General features: G+C 60.8%; 10 protein-coding genes and 1 non-coding gene across 11 annotated transcripts; 6 read left to right on the top strand and 5 right to left on the bottom strand.

The window, feature by feature from the left end:
* Positions 1-174: 174 nt before the first annotated feature.
* Positions 175-1,290, top strand: BDZ90DRAFT_258261 (putative ERG20-farnesyl-pyrophosphate synthetase; the record flags this gene model as incomplete). The annotated part of the gene is made up of 1 exon (XM_025508048.1): positions 175-1,290. One exon carries the CDS (start codon positions 175-177, stop codon positions 1,288-1,290), a length of 1,116 nt encoding a protein of 371 aa, XP_025363933.1.
* Positions 1,291-2,742: 1,452 nt separating this feature from the next.
* BDZ90DRAFT_105462 (hypothetical protein) lies at positions 2,743-3,992 on the top strand. The gene is made up of 2 exons (XM_025503179.1): positions 2,743-3,668; positions 3,750-3,992. The coding sequence occupies exons 1-2, from the start codon at positions 2,945-2,947 to the stop codon at positions 3,797-3,799; spliced, it is 774 nt and encodes a 257-aa protein (XP_025363932.1). The 5' UTR covers positions 2,743-2,944; the 3' UTR covers positions 3,800-3,992.
* An 812-nt stretch (positions 3,993-4,804) lies between these two features.
* On the top strand, positions 4,805-5,716 carry BDZ90DRAFT_105454 (hypothetical protein). Its single transcript, XM_025503178.1, has one exon. The coding sequence runs from the start codon at positions 5,140-5,142 to the stop codon at positions 5,632-5,634; it is 495 nt and encodes a 164-aa protein (XP_025363931.1). The 5' UTR covers positions 4,805-5,139; the 3' UTR covers positions 5,635-5,716.
* An 869-nt stretch (positions 5,717-6,585) lies between these two features.
* On the bottom strand, positions 6,586-6,668 carry BDZ90DRAFT_t4. Its single transcript has one exon. It is a non-coding gene; the product is annotated as a tRNA-Asp (tRNA).
* A 955-nt stretch (positions 6,669-7,623) lies between these two features.
* Positions 7,624-8,224, bottom strand: BDZ90DRAFT_225739 (hypothetical protein; the record flags this gene model as incomplete). The annotated part of the gene is made up of 2 exons (XM_025504679.1): positions 7,624-7,955; positions 8,020-8,224. The coding sequence occupies 2 exons, from the start codon at positions 8,222-8,224 to the stop codon at positions 7,624-7,626; spliced, it is 537 nt and encodes a 178-aa protein (XP_025363930.1).
* Positions 8,225-8,673: 449 nt separating this feature from the next.
* BDZ90DRAFT_105447 (hypothetical protein) lies at positions 8,674-9,931 on the top strand. Its single transcript, XM_025503177.1, has 2 exons — positions 8,674-9,418; positions 9,492-9,931. Exons 1-2 carry the CDS (start codon positions 9,026-9,028, stop codon positions 9,846-9,848), a joined length of 750 nt encoding a protein of 249 aa, XP_025363929.1. The 5' UTR covers positions 8,674-9,025; the 3' UTR covers positions 9,849-9,931.
* Positions 9,932-10,265: 334 nt separating this feature from the next.
* BDZ90DRAFT_230205 (hypothetical protein) lies at positions 10,266-11,270 on the top strand. The gene is made up of 2 exons (XM_025505385.1): positions 10,266-10,574; positions 10,640-11,270. The coding sequence occupies exons 1-2, from the start codon at positions 10,340-10,342 to the stop codon at positions 10,885-10,887; spliced, it is 483 nt and encodes a 160-aa protein (XP_025363928.1). The 5' UTR covers positions 10,266-10,339; the 3' UTR covers positions 10,888-11,270.
* Positions 10,881-14,297, bottom strand: BDZ90DRAFT_236619 (hypothetical protein). The gene is made up of 4 exons (XM_025507301.1): positions 14,110-14,297; positions 13,780-14,038; positions 12,967-13,688; positions 10,881-12,890 (listed from the first exon to the last, which is right to left on the bottom strand). The coding sequence occupies exons 1-4, from the start codon at positions 14,236-14,238 to the stop codon at positions 10,971-10,973; spliced, it is 3,030 nt and encodes a 1,009-aa protein (XP_025363927.1). The 5' UTR covers positions 14,239-14,297; the 3' UTR covers positions 10,881-10,970.
* Positions 14,298-14,454: 157 nt separating this feature from the next.
* Positions 14,455-16,724, top strand: BDZ90DRAFT_273371 (hypothetical protein; the record flags this gene model as incomplete). Its single annotated transcript, XM_025508799.1, has 2 exons — positions 14,455-16,604; positions 16,670-16,724. 2 exons carry the CDS (start codon positions 14,455-14,457, stop codon positions 16,722-16,724), a joined length of 2,205 nt encoding a protein of 734 aa, XP_025363926.1.
* Positions 16,725-16,895: 171 nt separating this feature from the next.
* BDZ90DRAFT_230203 (TPR-like protein) lies at positions 16,896-19,397 on the bottom strand. Its single transcript, XM_025505384.1, has one exon. It carries the CDS (start codon positions 19,352-19,354, stop codon positions 17,195-17,197), a length of 2,160 nt encoding a protein of 719 aa, XP_025363925.1. The 5' UTR covers positions 19,355-19,397; the 3' UTR covers positions 16,896-17,194.
* A 247-nt stretch (positions 19,398-19,644) lies between these two features.
* On the bottom strand, positions 19,645-22,550 carry BDZ90DRAFT_277614 (BRO1-domain-containing protein; the record flags this gene model as incomplete). The annotated part of the gene is made up of 2 exons (XM_025509026.1): positions 21,777-22,550; positions 19,645-21,697 (listed from the first exon to the last, which is right to left on the bottom strand). Exons 1-2 carry the CDS (start codon positions 22,508-22,510, stop codon positions 19,645-19,647), a joined length of 2,787 nt encoding a protein of 928 aa, XP_025363924.1. The 5' UTR covers positions 22,511-22,550.
* Between the last annotated feature and the right edge of the window lie 72 nt (positions 22,551-22,622).

Here is a 22,622-nt window from a genome sequence, read left to right as displayed (position 1 = left end):
TCGTCCGTCGACTTGAGCGAGTGAGTGAGTGGCATCGGCTCCGCTCCGATTCCGATTCCTCCAGTCGAGGGAGGCGAGTCGGGGCGCCGCCGCCTGGCGAGGTGTTGGACGGGGGGCGTTGCAGTCCTTCCTACTCGTCTCTATTTACCCCGAATCTTCCCTCGAGCACAAGCAATGTCATCGAGCGCACCCGCTAGCGGCCTCGAGGCCAAGGCGGCCAAGAAGCTCGCAGCACGTAAACGCTTCGAGGACGTCTTCCCGCTCCTCGTCGAGGAGTTGATCGACTATCTCAAGTCCGAGGGCATGCCAGCCGAAGCACAAGAGTGGTACCGCAAGAACCTCGACTACAACACGCCGGGTGGCAAGCTCAATCGCGGTCTCAGTGTTGTCGATACGGTAGACATTCTCCTCTGCACAGACGCTGGAGGGAAGAGGACGAGAGAGCTTTCCGAGCCAGAGTACCTGAAAGCCGCCATCTTGGGCTGGTGTATCGAGCTCCTCCAGGCCTACTTCCTCGTCGCAGACGATATGATGGACGCTTCGCTCACACGCCGTGGTCACCCTTGCTGGTACAAGGTGCAAGGTGTCGGCAACATCGCAATCAATGACTCCTTCATGCTCGAAGCGGCCATCTACTACCTGCTCAAGAAGCACTTCCGTCAAGATAGCTACTACGGCTTCCTCCTCGAGCTCTTCCACGACGTCACCTTCCAGACGGAGCTTGGCCAGCTCATCGACCTCATCACCGCCGACGAGCACCACGTCGACCTGTCCAAGTTTTCCCTCGAGAAGCACCACCTCATCGTCTTGTACAAAACGGCCTTTTACTCCTTTTACCTTCCCGTGGCCTGCGCAATGCACATGGCCGGTATCAAGGACGAGAGCCTATTCAAGCACGCTGCAGCGATCTTGCTGCCCCTCGGCGAGTACTTTCAGGTGCAAGACGACTACCTCGACGCGTACGGCAATCCGGAGGTTATCGGCAAGATCGGGACCGACATCCAGGACAACAAGTGCTCGTGGCCCATCAACGTCGTTCTCCTCCACGCCACGTCAGAACAGCGTGCGCTGCTTGATCAGCATTATGGGCGCAAAGATGCTGCGAGCGAGGCGGTAGTCAAGGACATCTACTCTGCATCGAATATCGACATCCCCTCCAAGTTTGCCGCGTACGAGAAGAAGAGCTACGATGAGATTACGGCCAAGATTGCGCAGGTAGACGAGTCGACGGGACTTAGGAGGGACGTCTTTACTAGCTTTTTGGATAAGGTGTACAAGAGGACCGTGTGAGCGCGCGCGCAGCGTGTGAGCAGGTCGACCAGCGTCTCTCCCTGTGCTCTCTCCTCTACGGATCGTCTTTTGCTCAATGATTACCCAAAGTGACCAGCGTCAAGCACCAAGCACTAGAGATCAGCGTGAGCGTGAGGTCGCTCTGCGTGGGCGGAAGACGTACTGATCAGCAGAACGGCCGGCGTACTCCCCGATCACAGCGTCGAGGCGGATGGGGTGTGCACTCCTTCGTTCCTGGATGGCCTGCATTGCCCTCGGCTCCTTTGGCTCCGTGCGGCGGCGGGTCGAGCTCGTCGCGACGTGCGGCCAGGAACAGGCGACGCTGAGCGGCTGAGCATCCGCTCCATCACTCCAATCACATCCGCTCGTCGACGGCCCGCACGCTCATCGTGTCGACGCTCTCGTCCTGACGAGACTACTTAAAGCCGCTTTTTTTCGCCCCCCCCCATCTTAATTTCCCTCCTCCATCTTCATCCCTCTCCCTCACTCACCGTGACGAGGCAGGCAACTCGTCGTGGCTCTTCCTTTCTTCCCTCTGCTCAGCACACACCACGCTCACTCGGCCACGCTCTTCAACTCGTATAACTCGCTGAGGCACCCTCACTCGCCAAGCTCCTTGCTACTCCCTACCTCACTTGGCTCAGCAGCACACCCTCGCTCAACGCCACGCTCGCTCAACGCCACGCTCGCTCAACGCCACGCTCGCTCAACGCCACGCTCGCTCAACGCCACGCTCGCTCAACGCCACGCTCGCTCAACACCACACGCCACCTACAGTCAGGCTCAGCTCGAGCGCCTCGTCATGGCTCCCTCCCTTGCTCGCTCAGCATCACACCAGGTAAGCATCACGCTCCTCGATGCTTCATCGACCCCCCAGCGCTCGGCTGACGCTCGCCTCATGTCTTCTGCGCTGTCCTCAGCACGCACCGCGCTCGCTCAGCACCACGCTCGCTCAGCACCACCCTTCCTCTCTGGCTAGCAACTCTAACCGCCCCCTTCCTTGGTCACTCTCCTACGCCAAGCACAAGCCCCTCGCCGTGATGGTCTCACATCTCAGCGGCTCAGCATCACGCTCCTCAGCACGCTCTCTCTACCATCACTGGCCCACGTCTACCGCTACTCAGCACCAAGCTCGCCCAGCACCAAGCTCGCCCAGCACCACGCTCGCCACTACGCCGCTCGCCGCCACGCTCGCCACCGCTCTAGCACCATCAAGCTCGTCTCTCGCCTCAAGCCTAAGGCGCAGCTGAGCTCAAGAGAAACCTCAACATCGTCGCCCCGCCTCGGCACCACGCTCATTGTCATCGTACCATACCGCACCACACCGCACCGCACTGCACCGCCTCATCGACATCAAGTCACGGGAGGGAGGAAGCTGAAGGAGACACACACTCGATCACGGACGAGCTCGCAGCGCATACTCTCCCGCGACGTCAACGCCATCACGGCCTACGTCAACGTCACACCAGCGCGCAAGGCCTCGGCACCGCTACGCAGAGGACAGCGAAGGTCAGTCGCACACCTCCTTGCATCCATCCTTCGTCACGCGCTCGACATCAACACGGCTCTTCTCCCCGAGCCCAGATCAAGTGACAAGGACACCAGCGTCGCGGGCGTCAAAGTGGATCTCTTCCTCACCACCCAAAACGCCACAATGTCCTCAACTCGTCCTCCCGTAAACGCTGCTGCGGAGGCAGTCCTCAGGCTGCCCCCTCCTCAACCGGAGGGAAAGCTGCCGAGCGATGAGGCAGTCGCCGCGATGTACGCGCGCGTGGACCCGGAGGTTCGCGCATACTTCGAAACTATGGAGCCCTTCCGTAAAGCCGCGTTGGCAAAGAAGGAGGCTCTGAAGCGCTTCGTGGACAGATCTCAGGCCCCCCTTACCACCGGAGACCGCCTGGCCTACACGGCCACGTTCGACCAAGTCTCCGCAGGCAAGCTCCTCGCCGAGGGCGAAGAGGTCGACGTACGCCGATACGAGGAGCTGGCAAACGCTCGCCGTGCCAAGGCAGAGAACAAGGGAAGTTTGGGCGTCGACGGGCAGTCATTCATCTTCTGCCTCTGCCGCATCAGCACCCCCTGGACCAAGGAGGAGGCCAAGGAAAAGATCAAGAAGCTAGGACCCAAGGTGGTTGGGGCGGTCAAGGCCCTCAGCAGTGCTTTCGAGACGAGCGAAGATAGTGGCTACCGCTTTGACAAGCCACAAGGAAGCCAAGCTCCACTGGGAGGTCGCCGTAGCAAGTGCAGCCGCAGGGATGGAGAATGGGCGCGAAGGCCCACACATACCGTGTTGGAGCCGCTGCTCAAGCTGGTGCAGGCATGCGACGGCCTGAGCTTGGTGAGGTTGGACTCGGCATGCAACGACCTCAACAGCTGGGGTGAGTGACTGTGGTTGCTCGCCTGCTTATTCGCCCTTGCCCGCTCACCTCCTTACGCTTCTCCTGTACATGCTCGCTCAGCATACCACATCGCCCATCTTCGACCCAACACCCGCACCCTCTACATCTAAGGACTGCAAGGCCCGCCAAAGTACGAAGTCTGGTCAAGAGAAGAGGCTTTACGCATCGCGTCGAGGAGCTTCACCCAAGTCGGCGCCCTGCCGCAGTCGCTCCTCGAGGGGCACGTCCGTCGCAAAATGTATGCGTCGGCAAGCGCTCTTGTTGCTGCTCCGCAGCGCATGGGCTTCCTCGAGTCTGCAGTGGGGGAGTACGAGTCGCTGACTCCGGGCATTGACCTGCTGGTCAGTACCGCTAACGCCTCGTAGTCAAAGATGGGATGCGAAGGTGACCTAGTCTCTTCCTCCCTCGCTTCTCCCCCGCTTGCACTTCGCAAAGGACGGCGGCGATGGCGCAGGCCGCTTCGCCTCCTCTTCAACCCTCCACTGGATCATCGAGTCAGAGAGGTTGACGGGGACGGAGGTCTGCAAGATCGCTCCGCAAGATCAGCAGATGGCGTGGCTGCCTGATACTGTCTATATGCAGCGTGTGCCGACCGGAACGGTGCGTAATGGTTGCTGCACTCGCTCGTCGTCAATTCTGTATTTGCTCACCTTACCTTTGCCCTTGCGCTCGCTCAGTCTCCTTTCTTCCACCCCTTCGCCCTGGCACGAGTATTTCCTCCTCGTACGGGACTCTGAACAATGAGCCGAAATAGCAAGTCTGGTCTCGAGAGGAAGCATTGGAGATCGCCACGAGGACTAACGCGGACTGTGCCGGATTACCCGCCTCGCTGGAGGAAGGCCATATTCATCAACTCTACACGGCCGCGCATGCTATGATGCAACCCCAGCACCGTCTGCGTCTCTTTGCGTCGGATGTTGCGGCGTGCGAGCTGGCCCCTCCAAGACTGGACCCGCTGGTGAGCGCCATGAGGACTCGAAGGTGTAGTGAGCAATGCTGACCTGTCCGATCGCTACTTCGCTTGCTCGCCCTTCGCTCAGGCTGCTGGCGACGCCACCTCTCGCTTTGAGTCGACGCAGGAGCTGGCTTCTGTCAGCAAGTCGCAGAGGGTGACGGCCACGTTTACCTGCGAGGTGAAGAGGGCCGATGACCGCACTAAGGCATCTCGCGCGTCCCGCTCCAGCGAAGGGACCACCAGCAGGACCGCCACGGAGGACATGGTCCAGAGCTTCGCCGGCGCTCGCGACGTGGTGATGCAGACCGCGAAGAGAAGGCGATTGGCGACCGCCTCCTACTCCTCTGCCCACGCCGCCGCCTCCTCCTCGGCCACCGCCGCCTCCTCCTCTGCCCGCGCCACCGCCGCCTCCTCCTCTGCCCGCGCCACCGCCTCCTCTGCCTCCGCCGGCCCCTCCTCGTCCTCGGCGGCTACTTGAAGGCGGAGATCAGCAAGATGGCTGCCGAGAGCGCCCGCGTCAACTTCGAGAGGACCAAGGCAGACGCAGCGCTCCAGCAGGCGAGCTCATCTGCGACCGGCAACGCCCGCCGCGAGGAAGAGGACGACAACGATCACGCCGACGTCGCGGGCATGGGCGTCCAGGGGAGCGGGCGTGGCGGGAGGAGGGGCCCAAAGAGGTGGGAGGCGGAGAACGTGGCGCTTCCCGGCGAAGCGGACCACACCTTGGGAAAGCGCGCGTACACAGAGCGGGGGTGCGAGACCAAGGAGGAGGAGGAGGAGTACCACCGGGTGTACATGAAGGAGATGAAGAGGCTCAAGGGGAAGAAGAGCAAAAACAAGGCCTATCAGGATATGTCGGAGGCCGAGCGCGCAAAGGTGCGGGAGCGCTCGCGGTTCGACTATTGCCAAAAGAAGGCCAGGGACTCGGCGGAGAGAGAGGCGGCGGAGGCGAAGGCTGCCAGGGTGGTGATGGTACGGAAGAGGAGATGAAGGAAGCACAGCAGTACAACGTCTTCTACTATGCTATAAGGAGACGGTACAGCATACAATGAAAGCAGGCTAGTAATCACTAGCAATTTAGCTTGATCGCGTGAAGACGGATTCGTGAAGGTGATCAACGCTGCAGTCGTGTCCACCTCCCTGCCGAGCCTGAGTCAGGTCGCGCTCACGGCTCTTGGTCTCGGCTGCGATTCAGCGGAAGTCAAATGCTGGCGATGAGCTTCGCTAGCAGTCGCCCACCTCACGAGAAGAATTCAGCTGCCATGAAACTGCGGTCTACTTTGATGCCGGGGCGGCGGGCAGGCAGGCTTGATGGCCTCGTCTGGGCTGACGTCGGCGCAGCGGGTGTGGGGTCAGCGAGACGATGCAGGAGAGGTAGGGCACTCCTATGCCGAGCGTAGTGAACTCAGCTGACGCACGAGAAGCATTCATTTCAATCTTGCAACGAATCAAAGCGCTATCTGGTGTAACATGTAAACGTCAGAAGAAGCGCCAGTCGTTCCAGCTCATGTCCACGCTGGGCCTGCTTCGCAGACGCCACAACTACTTTGTACGTGGTAGCAGTGTCGACTCACTCGCTGCAAGTCTACGAGAGATGATGTTGATGCTCGGCGGTGGCAGTAAACCTTCATCGCAACCCCAGCGAGACCTCAGCAGGTGGGACCCTGACTTGCTCCACTGCGCAAATCCAGTCGAGGTCAATGGTAGTTGAGGTAGTCGTGACCAGACTCCAGGAAGTCACCACGTGGTTTGTTCCGCACGGGACGGCTTCACGGCACCTGGCCACAGTCGGGATTTGAATTTTTTGGCGCGGAAGGGATAGCCGATGACAGCTGCCGATCAAACCGGAACGGATGTTTCAGATGGGGCGGCGATTGAGAAGAACGCGATTCCCCGCCAAACCGTAGAAGAAGTAGCTAGACTTGGCAAGCAAAAGAGAAGCTTCCTGGCCGGGAATTGAACCCGGGGCTCCCGCAGTCTGCTGTAATGACAAGCGGACGTCCTGACCATTAAACCACCAAGAAGGAAACTGTTGTTGTTGAACGACTACCGTTTTGAGGTGTACATGTACGTAAAGAACTTTAGAGCGACGATTCCCGCCAATCTTGGCCTCCACGACCCTCAGCTGAGTCTCCTGAGTGATCTCTAGTATGTCCGGCATCCACGGAATGCGCCTCTCCATTTACTCAACCAGTCCTTCCCCAGGGGAGTCGTCTGTACCCTCCCTCGCACTTCTGTCCCTTCTCCCCTCCTATCCTCCTCTCCTAGCCCACATAATCGCCAATCTCGCCTTCTTCACCTCCCACTGACTTACTCAGCTTGAGAGCACTCTCCGAGAAATAGTCGACAATGAAAAACTCACGTTACACGCGGGCCGGCGTGAAGGGAGGGATGGTGAGACATTTGGCGTGCTAGACGTGCCTGAGTCTCACACAACCGTGGGAACAGAGTCCCATCAGTGATTCCTATAATCTCGCTGTCGCATCATCAACTGTGCTTCCTCACTCATACCTCAAACGAGTCAACGCGAAGGCAGGGTGGACCAACGGACGCGTCATTCGTCACTCGCCGCATCCGCAGTCGGCTTCCCCACGGCCCCCTCGATCCATCGCAGAGGTCTCGATCCGTCTATCTCTAGCATGGAGTCCTATCACATCAAAGCGCACAGAGAGTCGTGCGTGCCTGCCAGGCTCCACGGATCTGCCTCATTGGAAGGTGGAGCGCATGCGTAGACCGACGCGTAGGGTACGCTCCTTTCGTGCGCACTAAGCTGCCGCACTCTCGCCCAGCACTAATCACCGGCCGCTCTGACAGACCCGAAGCCTCCGCGGCTTCGTGGCCAACTCAACCCAACGAGAAAGGAAGGAAGGAAAGAGGCCTCTATTCCGCGACCGGGCGCACGTCTGTACCAGCAGCCCACTCGTCTGCGACCTCTTCCTCCTCCGTTCCATCTACATGCCAGCCACTCGCCGCCATCCATCACCTCTTCTCTTCTCTCCTCATCACCGTCGCCATCACCAGAACCATTGCCACCCTCAGCATCCTCCTTCTCCGTCGCTTGAAAGACTCTCTTCTTACAGCTGATGACCGACTCGGTGTTCTCTCCCGCTCGCGCCACTCAAAGCTCTCAGTGGCCACCTTGCCCCTCGGCTGCACCATCTCCTCCCTCAAGGCGGCGGGCACTGTTGGGCGAAGAGGAGCTTGCCTGTTGGCGCGCTGCGTCCTGCTCATTCTCAAAGTCGGCCCGGGGATCGCCGCGAGCCATCTCGCGGATTTGCTCCATCCCAGCCTGGGTGGTGGAGGTGGATGAGCTAGGCGTGGCAGTCGTGGCAGAGGCGGATGAGATGGAGGGCCTGGCTGACTGAGGTTGCCCACCTCCCCAAGCCGCCAGGGCATGCTTGCGAATCGGCTCCATCTTGTCCATCAGGGCGCGGATCGCGGGAGAAGCGGTCGCGTAGACCTCGGCGGTTTCTTCGTCCGTGGGCAGACGGCCGAGAGGTGGGTATGGGCCGCGCTTGAGAGCTGCCTCTCTACCAGCCTCTCTTGCAGCTTTGATGCGCTCGTCGTTCGGCGAAGACATGTGAGCGTTGAGGAGGTTGTGGGCTGTTGTTGGAGAGAGAGAGAGAGGAGAGAGGAGGAGGCTGACAAGAAGGACTTGGACACAACGGAACGGATAGCCGACGCTACGGGCAGCTCTATTTCGAGCCCAGACGGGCTTCCGTCGTCTCTACGCGGTCTCACTTGTCCCCCCTCCTCCGGCGGGATCCGCGAGGCAACGGCTGACCCGCCCACACAATTCAGCCCACTCGCCACTCTGAGCCATTCTCACTCTCTACTCGATTCGACGGCCTGGCTTCGAAGCGCCGGGCGTATCGCGCCTACCTCCTCACTGGTCAGCCGGTCGATTCTTTCTTCCCCTCCACTCCACTCTGTCTGCTCATCCCCTTCGACTCGAGTCACAACATCCATCCGGCCCGGCTCATCACGCAACGACTGAGTATCACGACGTCAGAGGACCTGCGCATCTACTCTCGAAGACAGCGGCGCAAAAGTCACCCTCTTCGCCGAGCATCGCTTCTTCGCCCTCGTTCCACCACGCTCGTCTCATCGTCAACCCAAATCTCGTCACACAACTTCGACCCCAATGGCAGCCGCCGCTACCTCATCTCCATCGCCGCCCTCGCCGCATCCCGTCTACTTCGTCCCTGTGGCCATCGTACGCAGCGACATCCTCGCTCTGGCCGCCCGCCTCCATCATACTCGATGCCGTCCATAGCGTCTGCTGTACCGCGCTTACCCTGGATGGACTCCTCCGATCCATCCACCATCTTCATCTTGCTCACCCACCTGCCAGTACCGCCCATCATCTCACTACGGCTCAATGCGTCACTCCCCGCATGATGCACGAGGGCAGAGGGGCTCGTTCAGTGGAGCAGCAGCGTCATCCTCCCCATCCACCAGACTCGCGGGGATGACCCGCATCCCATCTTCCACTCATCTACCCATCAAGACGGAACTTCACCCTCTTTCCAGCCTTGTCAACCCCTCGCCGGCTAGGGCAGACCAACCAGGGCTTACTTGCCCTCGTCCCACCCATCTGGCGCTGCTCAGCTTGCTCGGCCTCTTCACCTCATACACCCTTGGCTACTCGCATGTAGCAGAGCGCCGCCTCATCCGCCATTCACTCCCTCACTGCTCTCCTCGTCCATCACGTAGGCTTCGAGTCGTCCCTCTCTGGCGTGGCAGGGAATGGATGGAGGGCTTGGTCGCGTCGGTGAGTTCATCGTCACGTCCGCACGTCCCGCACATCTTGCTCATCCCACCACTCCGTCCGCTCACACTCGCAGTTGACCATCTTCGCCCTCTCCATACACACCACGTCAACATCGAGCTGGCCCGCCAAGCTACGTCCGCGGGCCTGGGACATTGCTGTCAGGCTTCCCGCTCTGCCATTGGCAAGCAGCAGTCTGGCAGCGGTGCCCATCCTGAGTGCCATGCAGCTCCAACTTATTGTGAACGAAGCAGGCCGCGCTGATGCGACTTATGCGGACCTCTGCATCCTGGCTCGGCGCTGTGTGCGATTAGAAATGGTTGTGCGTGGCGAGCAGGTAGTCCAATCTGGAATCGAGACAGCGCTTGAGAGGACGATCTCGATGAGACAGCTCGCGGCAGGAGGCGGTTACGACGCGCCAGCCCTGCCTTAAAGTTATCATTCATTGTCCTTCACGACGCTGCAGGCTGTGCTTGAGCTCCTTTCTTCGCTTGGCGCCCATGGCCATCTACCTTGCGACCCTCACCCCTCCCCTCCTCGCCATCCCATCCTACGAGCTCGTCATCGACTGATACCCTCAGCCTTAGCACCTCGCGACATGATACCAGAGCCCGCAACAAACATCTTGAGCACCCAGGCATCCCGTGATCACAGCCATGCTAGCAATGAAATCAGATCTTGCCCACGAACGTCAACGCGTGTCGATCTCGCACAACGCTCCAAGACCCACAAAAGAGCAAGCGAGACAGCGCGAAGAGTGTTCGATGCAGAGCCAAGCTTGTCTCGCCGCATCAACCTCGGCCTCCACGTCCGGCTTTCACGGAGGGCAGCGGATCCATCCACTTCAGTCCTTCCGCATTCACATCGCGTACCCATTCTTCCTTCCTCTCTTCCTATCTCAATACACGCACACGCACACGCACAATGGACTTCCTCACCTCCCCCAAGGCCACGAACCTCTCCCTCTATTCGCTCCCTGGCGTGCTCCTCCTCGCCGCCATCCCTCACTGGTGGTCCATTCATCAATGCATGACCAAGAACGTCAACGGCGGATGGAAGAACCAGAACCCGCGCTCCTTTGTCGCTAGCTTGAACTTCAAGAGTGCTAGTGGGAAGAAGCTCAGCGAGCTCGAGAAGAAGGTGTTGCGCGCCCAGGCTGGTACGTATGCGTGATGGCACTTCACACACTTCGCGAGACTGACCCTTCATTCGCGCCGCGTACAGCTCAACAGAATGGCTTCGAATGGTTCGGCTTCTGGGCCGCTGCCGTCCTGGCCGGCAACCTCGCCCACCTGCCCCACGACGAGCTCAACAGGATGACCGTCGTCTACCTCGTGTCGCGCGTGCTGTACAACTTTGCCTATGTGCTCCTCGACGGCTTCGCCCCCAGCCTGATCAGGACGGCCGTCTTCCAGGTCAGCATCATTGCGGGTCTCAGGCTCATCTTCATGGCTGGCAACAGGCTGGCGTGAGGGCGCGGTGGGAGAAAATCGGGTTGAAGGCTGATGTATGGATCGCGCCGCGTCTAATCAATTCAAGGATCGCCTCGCTACACTCATCTCGCGCTGTTCGCGAGTCGCTGCTCCTCCCCATCTTCCCCTTCCTCCTCTTCGGGATCATACAAGACATGATGACTTTCCTCCTCGGTGACTGCGCTGCCCTCTCTCCTCTCCCTAAGCTCCGAGTAATCCGCATGAGCAGCAGACTGTGTTGCGATCTCTCCCCCGCCGCGCCGTCTCCTCGCCCCGGGCCTCGTCCACGTATACCCCTCCACGCGACTACGCACCCACTCCAATGCATCGCTCAACACACGCTCCAGCTCACCACCAAATCGCTCTTCACCCTGTCCCATCTCCCCACCCCATGTCGGTAGCTCCTCGGCCCTCTGCTCCCTGGCCGCCTGTCGCGCAAGCCCATCCGCATGCTCCTGCGCCGCAATGTGCTTCAGCAGGTCCTTGACCGTTACCAGGCCCTCGAGCGAGCCCTGCCTGTCGGTCACGAGGATGACGCGCGGACCCATCTTCTTGAAGAGGTCCATCACCACTTCGAGGGGCATTCCGGGAGCGACGGTGAGAGGCGTTTGATCGACCCACCCACCGAGCTCGAGGTAGTCTTCGTCACCCTCACCATCGACGCCTGCTGAGACGTCATGCGCGCCGCCGCCCTCATCGTCATCGTCGCTATCGTCCGCGCCCGCATCCACGAGCGCTTCAGTCAAGCCACCCGCAGCACTCGGCCCGCGCGATCTCCTACCGCCGACCCCCGCCGCCTTCTCAGAATCGGCAGTCGCCTCGCCATCCATCGCTCTCCCCTTCAAGGTAGGCGCAGCGCCCACCGTCTCACCCGAAGTGGGATCCACGTCTTCCACCGTAAAGTAGCACATCGTTTCCGCCGCCAAGCTATTGCGCACCCTCCTCGCCTTCGTGAGTGCAAAACGCAGCTCCGTCTTGCCTACGTACCCGAGTAGCGTGCGATCCTCTGCGCTCCGCACGACGGGGAAGCCGCGATACGTGTTGCGCAAACGCTGCTCCAGATCCCGCAACGAAGTTCCGCGCGCGTAGACGACGTCAGGGTCGCGCTTCATTGCCTCGCGCACGGGGAGGAGCCCAAAGTTGTGCTCGTCCTTGTCGAGGAACGGGTACCCGGCAAACTTCATCGTCTGCTCAGCCATGCCACCCTTGCCGTACAAGTCTCCGACACCCTTTGTGATCATGACTACGATCATGGTGGGCAGGATGTACGTGAGAGCGCCCGTGAGCTCGAACATGATCACCACGACGGCGACAGTGATCCGCGTGACCCCGGCCAAGGCCGCAGCTGCGCCGAGGAAAGCGTACGTTCCCGGCGTGATGCAGGGCACGTCCGGTTGACAGGCAGAGAAGATCGCCGCGGCCGGATAAGCGGAATGCGCTGCTTTAATCAGGATCCCCAGCATGCGCCCAAACGTAGCGCCTATGGCCATGGAGGGAACAAAGATGCCAGCAGGGACCTTGCAGCCGTATGAGAGGATGACGAGTGCGCAGCGAAGTACGGTCGCCAGGAGGAGAGAGTTGACCATGCGCCACTGTGCCCACGATTGGCAGAGATTGTCGTAGTCCCCTCCGCCCTCACACTCCCTGAATAGGATTTCGAGGGACTCGGTCATGTCTATGCGCAGGAACTTGTTCCAATAACCAATAAACGCCGTAATCACTGCCAGGATGACCGCTTCGCTTACTCCATGCTTTGCCAGGTTGGACCGTCGAAATGCCTGCACCTGCAGGTTGTACTTGATAACAAACGCCCCGTACAGCCCGCCAAAGATGCCGATGATGATGTAGAAGAGGATTTCAAAGTAGTGCCAGTCGCGGTCGTAGCTGACTTGGAAGAGGACAAGCTTGCCCGTGCGGAAAGGGTTCATAAAGGAGAGGGTGACCGTCGCGGCCAGGGCGCATAGGAAGGAGCGCCACATCGTCGTGGCGGGGAATTGGTACGCCTGGGCGCGCGCGAAGGGGGGAAGGAGTGAGCTCGATGCTGCGGCTTGAAATCACACGCGCGCCCGCGCAACGCACCATCTCCTCGAGCGAGAACAAGACGCCCCCGATCGGCGAGCCGAACGCTACGGCGACTCCTGCCGCACTAGCAGCCGTGAGCAGCTCCCTCATCCTCGCCTGGCTACGATCAAAGCTCCTGAACCATCCCGCGACCACATTCCCAATACAACACGCCACATGTACGGCTGGCCCCTCCTTGCCTACACTTAATCCCGAAGCGATCGCCAAGGGCAAGCTCAGACTCTTGATGACTAGCGTTGCCCCACCGAGAAAGCCATTGATGATGAATCCCGCGAGAATGCACTTGATCTCCGTGATGCCTGAGCCTGCTGCGTAAGGGGCAAAGTGCCGAACAAGATGCGCGCAGCTGAATGAAAGGAGGGCGGCAAAGGCAATGTAGACTATCCAGGCAGGCAAGGTCCAGGTGGACCAAGGGACCCAATCTGTGCATGTCTCGCTCAGGTCCGCGGGCGAAGGCGCGGTAGCGTTGGCAGCGCGTATGAGCAGCGAAGTGTTGGCACTCGTTGACGGTGCGGGCGACGCTAGAGCTGCCGCAGCCGCTGCCGCCTTGATGGCCGAGTGCGGGATGGGAGCCCCACCGGGCCCAGCGGGGTCCATCATTTCCCAGCAGCAGAACTTCTGATTGAGCCACCAGCCTGCGCGGCAGTAACCCGTCTTGAGATCGGACGCCCATTCCGTTGCGATGGAAATGATGGCCATGTTGACGCCGATGAAGCAGCCTAGCGAGGGGCCGAGCCGAGATGATGGCAGGTCAGTCGTCATCTCCTCTCGCAAGGTCAATCGTCGTCTCCTCTCGCGCGGCGCACTCACCTACTAGCACGACAACTCCCGAATCCATGCCTGCTTTCGCTCCCTTCAATCCCAGTCGCGCAACGAACCACGCTCTTCTCCCCCAAGGTCCCGTCGTCGGCCACCATCTCGGCGGTCTCTCCCCCGGTGCATAGCCCAACGTTCCCCAGCTCGATCCACCGTTGGCTAGGTGAGCATTGGAGGACGAAGATCTGGCTTGGGCGCGAGCTACTCGCGCTCGTTCGCGTGTCGAATCAACGATCCAGTCTACGGTGGTGAACTGGCATCAGCAGGGAAGGACAGGGACGGTTCAATGGCTGCATCTAGGGTGGGGATCGCAGCTGCACTCACGCTCTCGTACCTGCGAATATCGTCGAGCTCACCCTGATCCACCTCATTGCGGGGCGTCGATGGAATGCTTGATCTACGTCTACCCGCGGTAGATGGGCCCGCAGCAGCGTCGCTCCCTTCTGGCGGCATGGCGTCGAATTCAGAGCTTGGCAAGAAGGACAAGATTCGCCTTGGGCTCGCAGCTTGGGTGAGTGTTGGATGAGAAAGAGGCCCGTTCGCCCGCCCTGCAGTCAGTCTCAAGCCGCGCTTCCGCCCTCAGTCTGACGCTCGACGCTCGACGCTCGACTTTGTCCCCGCAACGCGTTGCGTGAGCTCCTCCTTTTACTCCACTACCACCACCTCGACATGGCAGACGAGGAGCCGGTATCTGCTGGCGCCTCGTTGCCTGGCTATTCTCTCCTCCCGCACGATGCGGCTGAAGCCCTTCAATTCGACATCGTCCCACGTTCAGACGCCTCGTCCTTCCAGGCAGGCTACCAAGGGTTGCAGGAGCGAGGCTTCCAAGTGTGGCTCAGGGGCGATGTTCTACTCAAAGCGTCACCGCAGGCTTTGCAAGGCTTGACGAGATGCACGATTCAGCTGACGGCGGACGAGAGTGTACCATCCTGTAGCGTACCGCTGCATCAGGCCTCGCATATACTGTGGACCTCGCCCGACCTCCCCACCACTTCATCCTCTGCTGCTGCGCAAGCGCACGCCACTCATCCCCCCTCGGTCATGCCATTCGAATTTTCTCTCCCACAACACCTCCCTCACTGCCTACATCTCCCGGACATCAAGCTCGAATACCGGCTCGTTGCCACGCTCCACTCCACCGACACATCGCAGCTGCCGCGAACAAAAACCGTCTCTGTCCACGTAACGCGCTACTCTGCTCCCGGCCCACCACGCCAACTCCTCCCGGCCTCGTGCGCGACGAATGGAGGTTTCTCAGAGGAGCCCAAGGTGTGGAAGAGGACAAGCCCGACGGACATCGAGGTCACGCTTGCGCGCACTCTGTACAGACGAGGGGACCACATCCCGCTACGCATCCAGGTGGCGGCCCCGCATGACAAGTTGATTGCGAAAGGCCTGCGCATCAGGAGCGTCGAGGCCGAGCTGGTGAGGAGGATTGAGACGCGGGCAACGCAACCAGACGAGGCAGCTTCCAACCCCAAAGCTAGGGCCAAGGACAGAGATACGGCTGGCGGCTGGGAGCCGCATGCGCATCTCCTCTCCAGCGAGGACGCGCCTCGAGTCACTCCACCACCCTCCTCTCCCCTCGCCACAACATCTCATCAAACCATCTTAGCTTACTCCGGCAAAGCCTGTCGCTTCTCTCTCACCCGTCCGCTCGTCCTGCACCTCACCCTCGTCCCGCCCTTTACTTCACCGGCCCTTCCTCACCCCTCGCCAGACCATGACGCCCCACCCGCCGGTCTCTCGCCATTGACAGCGGGATCTGCAGGAGGGGGTGGCGGCTGCGAGAGCGTGAGCCAGCAGACGAGATTGAGCGAAGTGGCATTCCAGGTCAAGGTCTACATACGACTCAGAGGGCCCAGCGCGAGTGCGGCTGCGGAACAAGCGAGGGCGAGCACATCGCCATCAGGTTCTTCTTCAGCCGGAGCGTCAGGGTCGAGCAACCAGGACGTAACGTTCGAGAGCGAAATTTACGTGCTGCCCGCCTTGGCTGGAGCTGGTGCAGAGGGACAGGAGCATGCAGAAGAAGAGGCAACGGCGGAGCAGCCGCAGCCTCCAGCCTCAACTCCGTGGCCAGCCGACGAGGAAGACTTTGACGGATACGAGGACTTTCGCGAGTCGCGGGAGGCCTTCGAAGAGGCAGACGGGCGGGATCTTCCGCCTACAATCGTCTTCAACGCTGAGGAAGCTGGAAACAGCGCCGACAGAAGAGTCGTCGGTGGGACCGCGACAGGGCCGCAGGAGCCTCCACCTACCCTTCAGCAATCCCAGCATGACCTGCAGATCTTCCCCTCAGGCCACGCAGGGCAGGGGGGAGACGATGAGGCGCTCCCTCCTCCGCATCCTGAACGACAAGGTCAAGGCGACGGCGATGGCGATGCGCAGGTACCTTCTTACGAGAACGAGGGGGCTAGCACACCTCGACCGCCACCTGCTTGGAGTGAGCGAATCGTATTCATCGAAGGGGTTGGAGAGGGAGAGAGGCGGCTCGACTTCGACGGACATGTGCGTGACTGGTCGGCACCGCCCCCTCCAACCCTGTCGGAGAGCAGCAGCAGTCTCGCTGAGCCAGCACTACCACCTTTTGACGGGACATTGACATCGCCTCCTCCGTGCTTTGACGATCAAGACGAGTCATCGCCTCCTCCCCCTCCAAGAACCTTTGCAGCTCATCACGGCAACACGCCGCAGGCGGTGCCGGCGAGTCGGGAACAGCAGCAGCCACGGCAAGCGAGCGGCACCCCTGTCGAGCCACCGCCGTACATGACCATGATGGCACCTGCCCATAACGACGCGCCCTCAGCCTCCTCATCCTCGTCGCTCCCACCATTACCACCCGCGCATCCCGATGACGCTGGCGTCGAACACTACTCCTGGGCAGGAGCACCAGAGGCGAGCGGAAGCTCTACGCCCCTCCCCGGCGCGTCAGCAACTAGCATCCCTCCACACATCGCAGCATCAGCATCGACATCATCAGCATCACCATCGTCATCATTAACACCATCATACCCAACAGCAGCACAGGAGAAAGAGGCTCTCGCTCTCGCTCTCGCCATGAGCAGCGGGGAGACGAGCACGAGCTCAACGGTCAGTGACGAGGGTCGGGCGAGCTACGAGCAGGTCGAGGCGCAACAGGGTGGGGCGATCGGGACGACCCATGCGCAGCATCCTCATCAGCAAGGGGACGGCCAGGAGGCGGACGAGGAGCTGCCCCCGCATTACGAGGCTTGAATGGCGCTCTATTTGTGAGAAAGGCGCGAAAACGATGTAAATTGTGTATCTCGCTGTTTGCGAGGAAGACCAGAATGATCGATATGCGAAGCCATTGTGCCCATTCTCGTGGTTCGGGCTCCCTCTCACGCCGCATCTACGGCCCTACCTCATCCCGCCGCCTCCCCTCGCTGGCTCAGAAATCGAACTCGCCTCTGAACCCCTCCAAGCTACTCCCCACATGCGCCTTGCCCGCCAAATCCATGCGATCCATAGCCAAGAAGATCCTGCGCAACGTACTCCACAATCCGTGCGACTCCTGCGCCTCAGCGAGGGGAGGAGGCCCTCCACCTCCTCCTCCAGCCGAAGCGCCCTGCGGAGCGTCTGGCAACCTCTGCGTCTGCTGGAGAGCGAGAGCGGAGAGCAAGTGCTCAGCAGCCTCATGATGAGCACCGAGGTTGAGGCATGAAACGCTCAGATTATAGATGGCGCGAGTGAACGTCGGGCGCAACTCGAGAGCCTTGTGGTAGGCCTCGATGGCCATCTCCGGCTTTCCGCCATTGGCTAACGTGGCTCCCAGACGATTCCAAAGCAGAAAGTCGTTAGGTCGAACTTCGAGCGCTGAGCGGAAACAGTCTTCTGCCTTCTCGTAGGACGAGTCGGCGTAGAAGAGGACACCGAGCCCGACTTGAACCTCGGCGTCCACGAGGGAACGAGAGGCATTTTCGCGTGCGGCGGCGAGGAAGGAGTTGGTGACGGAGTTGAGGGTAGCCCAAGGGTTTTGTTGGCCACCAGGAGCTTGTTCGGGCTCCACAGCGCGCAAGTCCGGGAGAGTGGAAGCATCGCTCTTGAGGTGAGGGTAAGCGCGGGCAATGTAGCGCTGCAGCGTCGAGTGAGCCGCAACGTCGTACCCTTCGTTGATGTAGCTGATCGCGAGAGCCATGTAAGCCTCCAAATTTCCCTCGTCTACCCGAATCGCCTCCTCAAGCGCACGGACAGCCTGCGTCTCGCGCTCATTCATTGCCTGTGCCTCGCCCAAGCGCCGCCAAGCCTCAGAGCGGGCACGACGCTCCCTGTCCACCTCGTTGGCTTCACCGCCCGTGCCTCCAGATTGCGGCTTGACCGTCGCGGCTTCAAATGCCATGGTGGCGTCGCTGAGTGAGCCGCCCTCGGAGAGAAGGCGCAACCCCTCCGCGAGTGGGTCGGCGTGCTGCATATAAGGGTTCTGGTTGCTGAGCCTGTAGTTGCCCAGGCGAGGGTACCCATCCGCTCCTAGCGTGCCGAAGCCCTCGAGCAGCTTGTCTTCACTTCCATCCCAACCTGCCGTCTCCAGTAGCCCACCATCCCCACCCGCAATCCCGCCGCCAGGGTGACGATATCCGACCCCCTCGTTTTGGGCGTTGAGCTCCTCTTCCCACTTGGCGAGGTCCTCATCCACTTCGGCTTGATCTCCCGCAGTGCTGTGCTTCATGGCATTCCAGAGCTCCTGGAAACGGTCGTCTGCTGCACGCCCCTCTGCTGTAATGTCGTCGCTTATCCCATCCAGTGCTCGGCGTACTGCTGCGTCCTGGTCTTCCTCTGACTCGAGGTGAGCCTCTTCACGGGCTTTGCCCTTGCCCTTGTCTACCGCGCTGGCCTGAGCAGCATCTGCCTCAGCGGCAGCTTGAGCGTCGTCCAGGGCCTTGAATTGGGCTTCCCATGAGGCATTGTCCAGCTCTACGATGCGCGATTTGCCCTTGTCTTGCTGTTGAGAAGCGGGAGCGTTGTTCATCATCATACCGCCGCCACCGCCGTAGCTGCTCATCATGCCGCCACCGTAACCGCCATAGGCGAGGCGATTCATGTACGAGGAGCCGGAGGAGGCGGGACCCTGTTGCTGCTGCTGCTGCTGCTGAGCCATCGAGGGGGAACTGATGGGCTGCTGCTGGTGCTGTTGCTGGAATTGATTGCCCCATGCCGACCCTCCCGACATTTGAGGGGGAGCATGATGCTGCATTCCTGCAGGCCCGGGTGAAGCTCTAGCGCTCATCTCATTAGCCCACGCAGCACTGCTAGGTGGCGGTGCTCCGCTGGCACGCATCATCTCCATCTCCTTGCGCATCGTTTGAAAGTCGAATGCAGGACCCGCACCACCACCGCCGCCGAGCTGTTGGGCTTGGTGGCGCATGAAGTTGGCATCCATCTGCTCGCCGCCTAGTCCACCTTGGGCCTGCCGAAAGGCATTGGCCTGTGGGCCGCCCTGCTGCTGCTGCATACGATCGCCATGCTGGAGCGAGCGGTCATTCTGCGTTTGCTTCAGCAGCTGATTGAGCGGATTCGAGGAGGCACCGCATTCTGCGGCTGAGAGGAACGACATGATTGATGGGAATGGTAGAGAGGCAACCAAGATGGACCACTCGTGGCTGCGCGGAGGCGGCAAGAGCAGCGCCGTTGAGTGGGGGCGGGGCTCAGGCAACTCGAAGCCGATGCCGGGCGTGGGTCGAGGCGGGTGTGGAGCGAGGCCCGGAACGGGAGCAAGCGAGCGAGGAGCGAATAGCCGGTCAGCCCCACGCTGCAGTCAGGATCACGACCATGCTTTTGCGTGAGTGCAATGCAACCTTTATTTTTGCAATTCGATTGCATCTATGCCACCATACGCTGCCACGCTCAATCACCGAATTGGATCGATCCTCCTGACCATGCGCCCCACTGTGGCGCCGGAGGCTGAGGCGGAGCAGAAGAGCTCGCACTCGTTGGCGTGTCGTCCCCCAACCCGAGCTCCTTCTGCACCGCCGCCAGCTCGTCCTCCTCCTCGTCATCGAGAGTCCCATTCCCTTCCAGCGCTATCCTTCCGGACGACCGCGTCTTTTTTGCGCCGCTCACGGGCGTTCCAGTCGCACCAGCCTTGTTCCTCGTCGACCGCCTCGGCGAAGGGGTCGCCACCGGGGCCGCTGACGCCTGGCTCCCCCTCGCCTTTGCTGCACCACTGCCACTGAGGCTAGTCCCCTCGAATCTAGCCACAAGCGTTTCAACATCGATGCCCCTCGCACGAGCCCAGTCCAGACACCCATCAGCCAGGTCGCGCAATATCGGCGACAGCCCATTGTAGAAGTTGAGACCCTCGCTGACATTCGCCAGCACCTCGCTGTACTTTCCTGCTGCGGTGCACAAATTTAAGAGGTGCGCAGAAACACGACTTGACAAGTCTGAGCTCGGTCGAGCCGCGTCCATCTGCTCTTGTAGGGTGGCGCGCTTTGCTTGAAGTTGCTGAAGTAGGTTAGAGAGGGACGCCTCAATATGCCCCACCTCGACCTCGAGGGAGCGATACTTCTTGAACTCGGCCGCAAAGAGAGGTTCGAATGCCTCCGGCCCCAGGTCGAGTGCAGCACCGCCATCGTTAGACCCGCTGCTCAGCCGTGCCGTTTCGCGCATCACCTTCTCTCGTACATCGTCGCCGCGGACCAGGGAACGCGTTTCGCCGGAGAGTGAGGCGAATTCCGCTAGGGCGTCCTCGGTCGCTTCGAGCGTCTTGCGGAGGTCGCGGACAATGGGGCTGGAAGAGGTGACCTTGGGCGCTCTTGATGATGCGGGAATGAGCTCCCCTTCCTCGTGCTCGGCGCGTAGACGCTCCAAGCTCTGCGCGATGCCCTGCTCACCAGCCTCGAGTATCTGCCAGCTGGGCAACCATTTGTCGACTTTGCTCTGGACCACCTTGTCACTCTCCCCAGCCATCTTGAGCGTGCCGGCTAGCTCCTCCAACCGCTTACGGTAGCTCTGCCCCGCAATGCTGCTCTCTTGGCGCGTCCAGTGTTTCGATCCTGCGAACTGCGACCGCACCTCCGAGTCCTCGCGAGCTTCGCCATCCAGTGTCGAGCGTGCTTCGGCGAGGATGGAGGCGTTGAGCTGGGCCATGCGTGAGACGTCGCCGCGGAGCTGTTCAAGGTGAGGCAGACCGCCTTCTGATTGAACCTGATGTGCCTTGCTGAGTAGGCTCGGCGGGACGGTATCCGCGTTGCTGCCGGCCCGCGAGCTGTCTAGCTCATTGAGGACGTGCGGCAGGTCGAGACTCTCCATCGTGCTGCGTACGACGGCCTCGAGTTCCTGCCGCTTGGCCTCGACCGCATCTCTCCACCAGCTCTCCTTGCGATCCTCATAGACGCTGATGGCCAGATGCGCGCCGTACGGCACCAGGGCGCCAAAGAGTGGGCGGCCCAGCGAAGGCGCATCACTACCGCTTCCCGCCCCTAAGCAGTCAATAGGTCGCGCCACCTCGACAGGCAGCTTGGCCTGCACCATTCTTGCCCCCTGTACGACCGTCAAGCTCCCCGCAGGCGTCACCGGCTCCAAGTAGATGAGGTCGTTGTCCTTCTTTGATCTCTTCAGATTTCCCTCGATCACGCCCTGCAGCCCTCTCAGGTCACTCTGAATCGCCTCACTTGAAGCGGGCAAGCCCTTCTTTGCCGCCGCCAACGCAGACTTGACATGGCCCTCCGCCAGATGAAGTCGCGAAATCTCATCGCCGTACCGTGATGAGGCCAGGTCGTCCTGTGACTTGCGGAATTGCGAGGCGGCAGCGAAGTGATGTCGTTTTACTGTGATGTGGTTGAGCCATGTGCGAGGGAAAGTCTCGACTCCTTCGTCTGCTTCTGCTTGTTTGCCTTCGGTGAGGGCTTGAGAGTAGAGATCTTCGACTGCTGCCGCTAGCTTGGCGACGGTGCCGCTGCGAGAGCGAGGAAGGGACGATGGAATGTGTGAGCTCGACGTGTCCTAATCTATGCTGCTGTCACGCTTTCACTCACGGCTTCATCCCATCACTGACAGCCTTCTGCCAGAAGCACTCCTGCGCTTGCGCTAGCGTCAAGGTAGCCAGAGGCCTCAGCCTCGCAGCCGTGAACCCGTGCGGCGGCGAAGTCTCTTCCAGCCTCAGTCCAGGCACAACGACGTCAACGAGATGTGATAGGATGGCAGATGCAGCCTGGAAGAACCCGACGGCCCTCTTGATGCTATTGCCGTCATTACGCGGCTCCTGCGCCGCAAGTGAGCTCAGCAGGGCCGCAGCTGCAAAGAGGACGTTGGCCCTCTCCCACTCCAGCGTCGTATGGCCCACGAATGCCATGCCTCCAAAGTTGATGCCAAAGCTCTCCGCGTTGCTCGCCTGGCTGACCAGCTCAGCAGCCGTCTCCGCCAACGCTGCTGGCCGTGTACTAGTCGATGAAGAGGAAGCCCACACGGACGTGGAGACGAAGGGCTGTGCCCAGGGGAAGGCGAGGGGCAGATCAGCAGACAGCTTCGTACCCGCAAAGACGAGCTGTGCATGGTATCGATATGCTGCTTCTAGGCTGGCGAAGTGCTCCTCCATGCTCGCGACGGCGTTGCGCAACTGAACGAGGGAGGAGATGTCGGACGCGAATGCGTCGGCGTGGTGCATTTCACCTGCGTGGGAGGTGATGGCCTGGCGAAGTGCTATTGAAAGCGGGCCAGAGAGGTTGGCCGAGGAAGGGATAGGCAGGCTGAGCATGTTGCGGCCTGCCATTGTGGGCGTGCGGTAGAGGAGGGTGGATGGATGGTCGAGGAGGGAACGAAGCGGGCGGGAGAACAGACGGCGGACTGGCGCCAAATCCGTTTGCAACACCTCCACGACGCGC

Source organism: Jaminaea rosea (assembly GCF_003144245.1).
Source record: "Jaminaea rosea strain MCA 5214 unplaced genomic scaffold BDZ90scaffold_2, whole genome shotgun sequence".
Classification (NCBI taxonomy): Eukaryota; Fungi; Basidiomycota; class Exobasidiomycetes; order Microstromatales; genus Jaminaea; species Jaminaea rosea.
Note: the sequence above shows the minus strand (reverse complement) of the source record. Positions and strands in the feature narration are given on the sequence as shown.

Excerpts from the sequence above, each read along its gene's own strand:
- BDZ90DRAFT_105447 (XM_025503177.1), top strand. The coding sequence starts at position 9,026 with ATGCGTCACTCCCCGCATGATGCACGAGGGCAGAGGGGCTCGTTCAGT. Across the intron at positions 9,419-9,491 it reads TGGAGGGCTTGGTCGCGTCG|TTGACCATCTTCGCCCTCTC; the intron begins GTGAGTTCATCG and ends TCACACTCGCAG.
- BDZ90DRAFT_230203 (XM_025505384.1), bottom strand. The coding sequence starts at position 19,354 with ATGTCGTTCCTCTCAGCCGCAGAATGCGGTGCCTCCTCGAATCCGCTC.
- BDZ90DRAFT_105454 (XM_025503178.1), top strand. The coding sequence starts at position 5,140 with ATGGCTGCCGAGAGCGCCCGCGTCAACTTCGAGAGGACCAAGGCAGAC.
- BDZ90DRAFT_230205 (XM_025505385.1), top strand. The coding sequence starts at position 10,340 with ATGGACTTCCTCACCTCCCCCAAGGCCACGAACCTCTCCCTCTATTCG. Across the intron at positions 10,575-10,639 it reads GGTGTTGCGCGCCCAGGCTG|CTCAACAGAATGGCTTCGAA; the intron begins GTACGTATGCGT and ends CGCCGCGTACAG.
- BDZ90DRAFT_236619 (XM_025507301.1), bottom strand. The coding sequence starts at position 14,238 with ATGCCGCCAGAAGGGAGCGACGCTGCTGCGGGCCCATCTACCGCGGGT. Across the intron at positions 14,039-14,109 it reads ATATTCGCAGGTACGAGAGC|TTCACCACCGTAGACTGGAT; the intron begins GTGAGTGCAGCT and ends TGCTGATGCCAG. Across the intron at positions 12,891-12,966 it reads TGTTCTCGCTCGAGGAGATG|GCGTACCAATTCCCCGCCAC; the intron begins GTGCGTTGCGCG and ends GCGCGCGCCCAG.
- BDZ90DRAFT_105462 (XM_025503179.1), top strand. The coding sequence starts at position 2,945 with ATGTCCTCAACTCGTCCTCCCGTAAACGCTGCTGCGGAGGCAGTCCTC. Across the intron at positions 3,669-3,749 it reads CAACGACCTCAACAGCTGGG|CATACCACATCGCCCATCTT; the intron begins GTGAGTGACTGT and ends ATGCTCGCTCAG.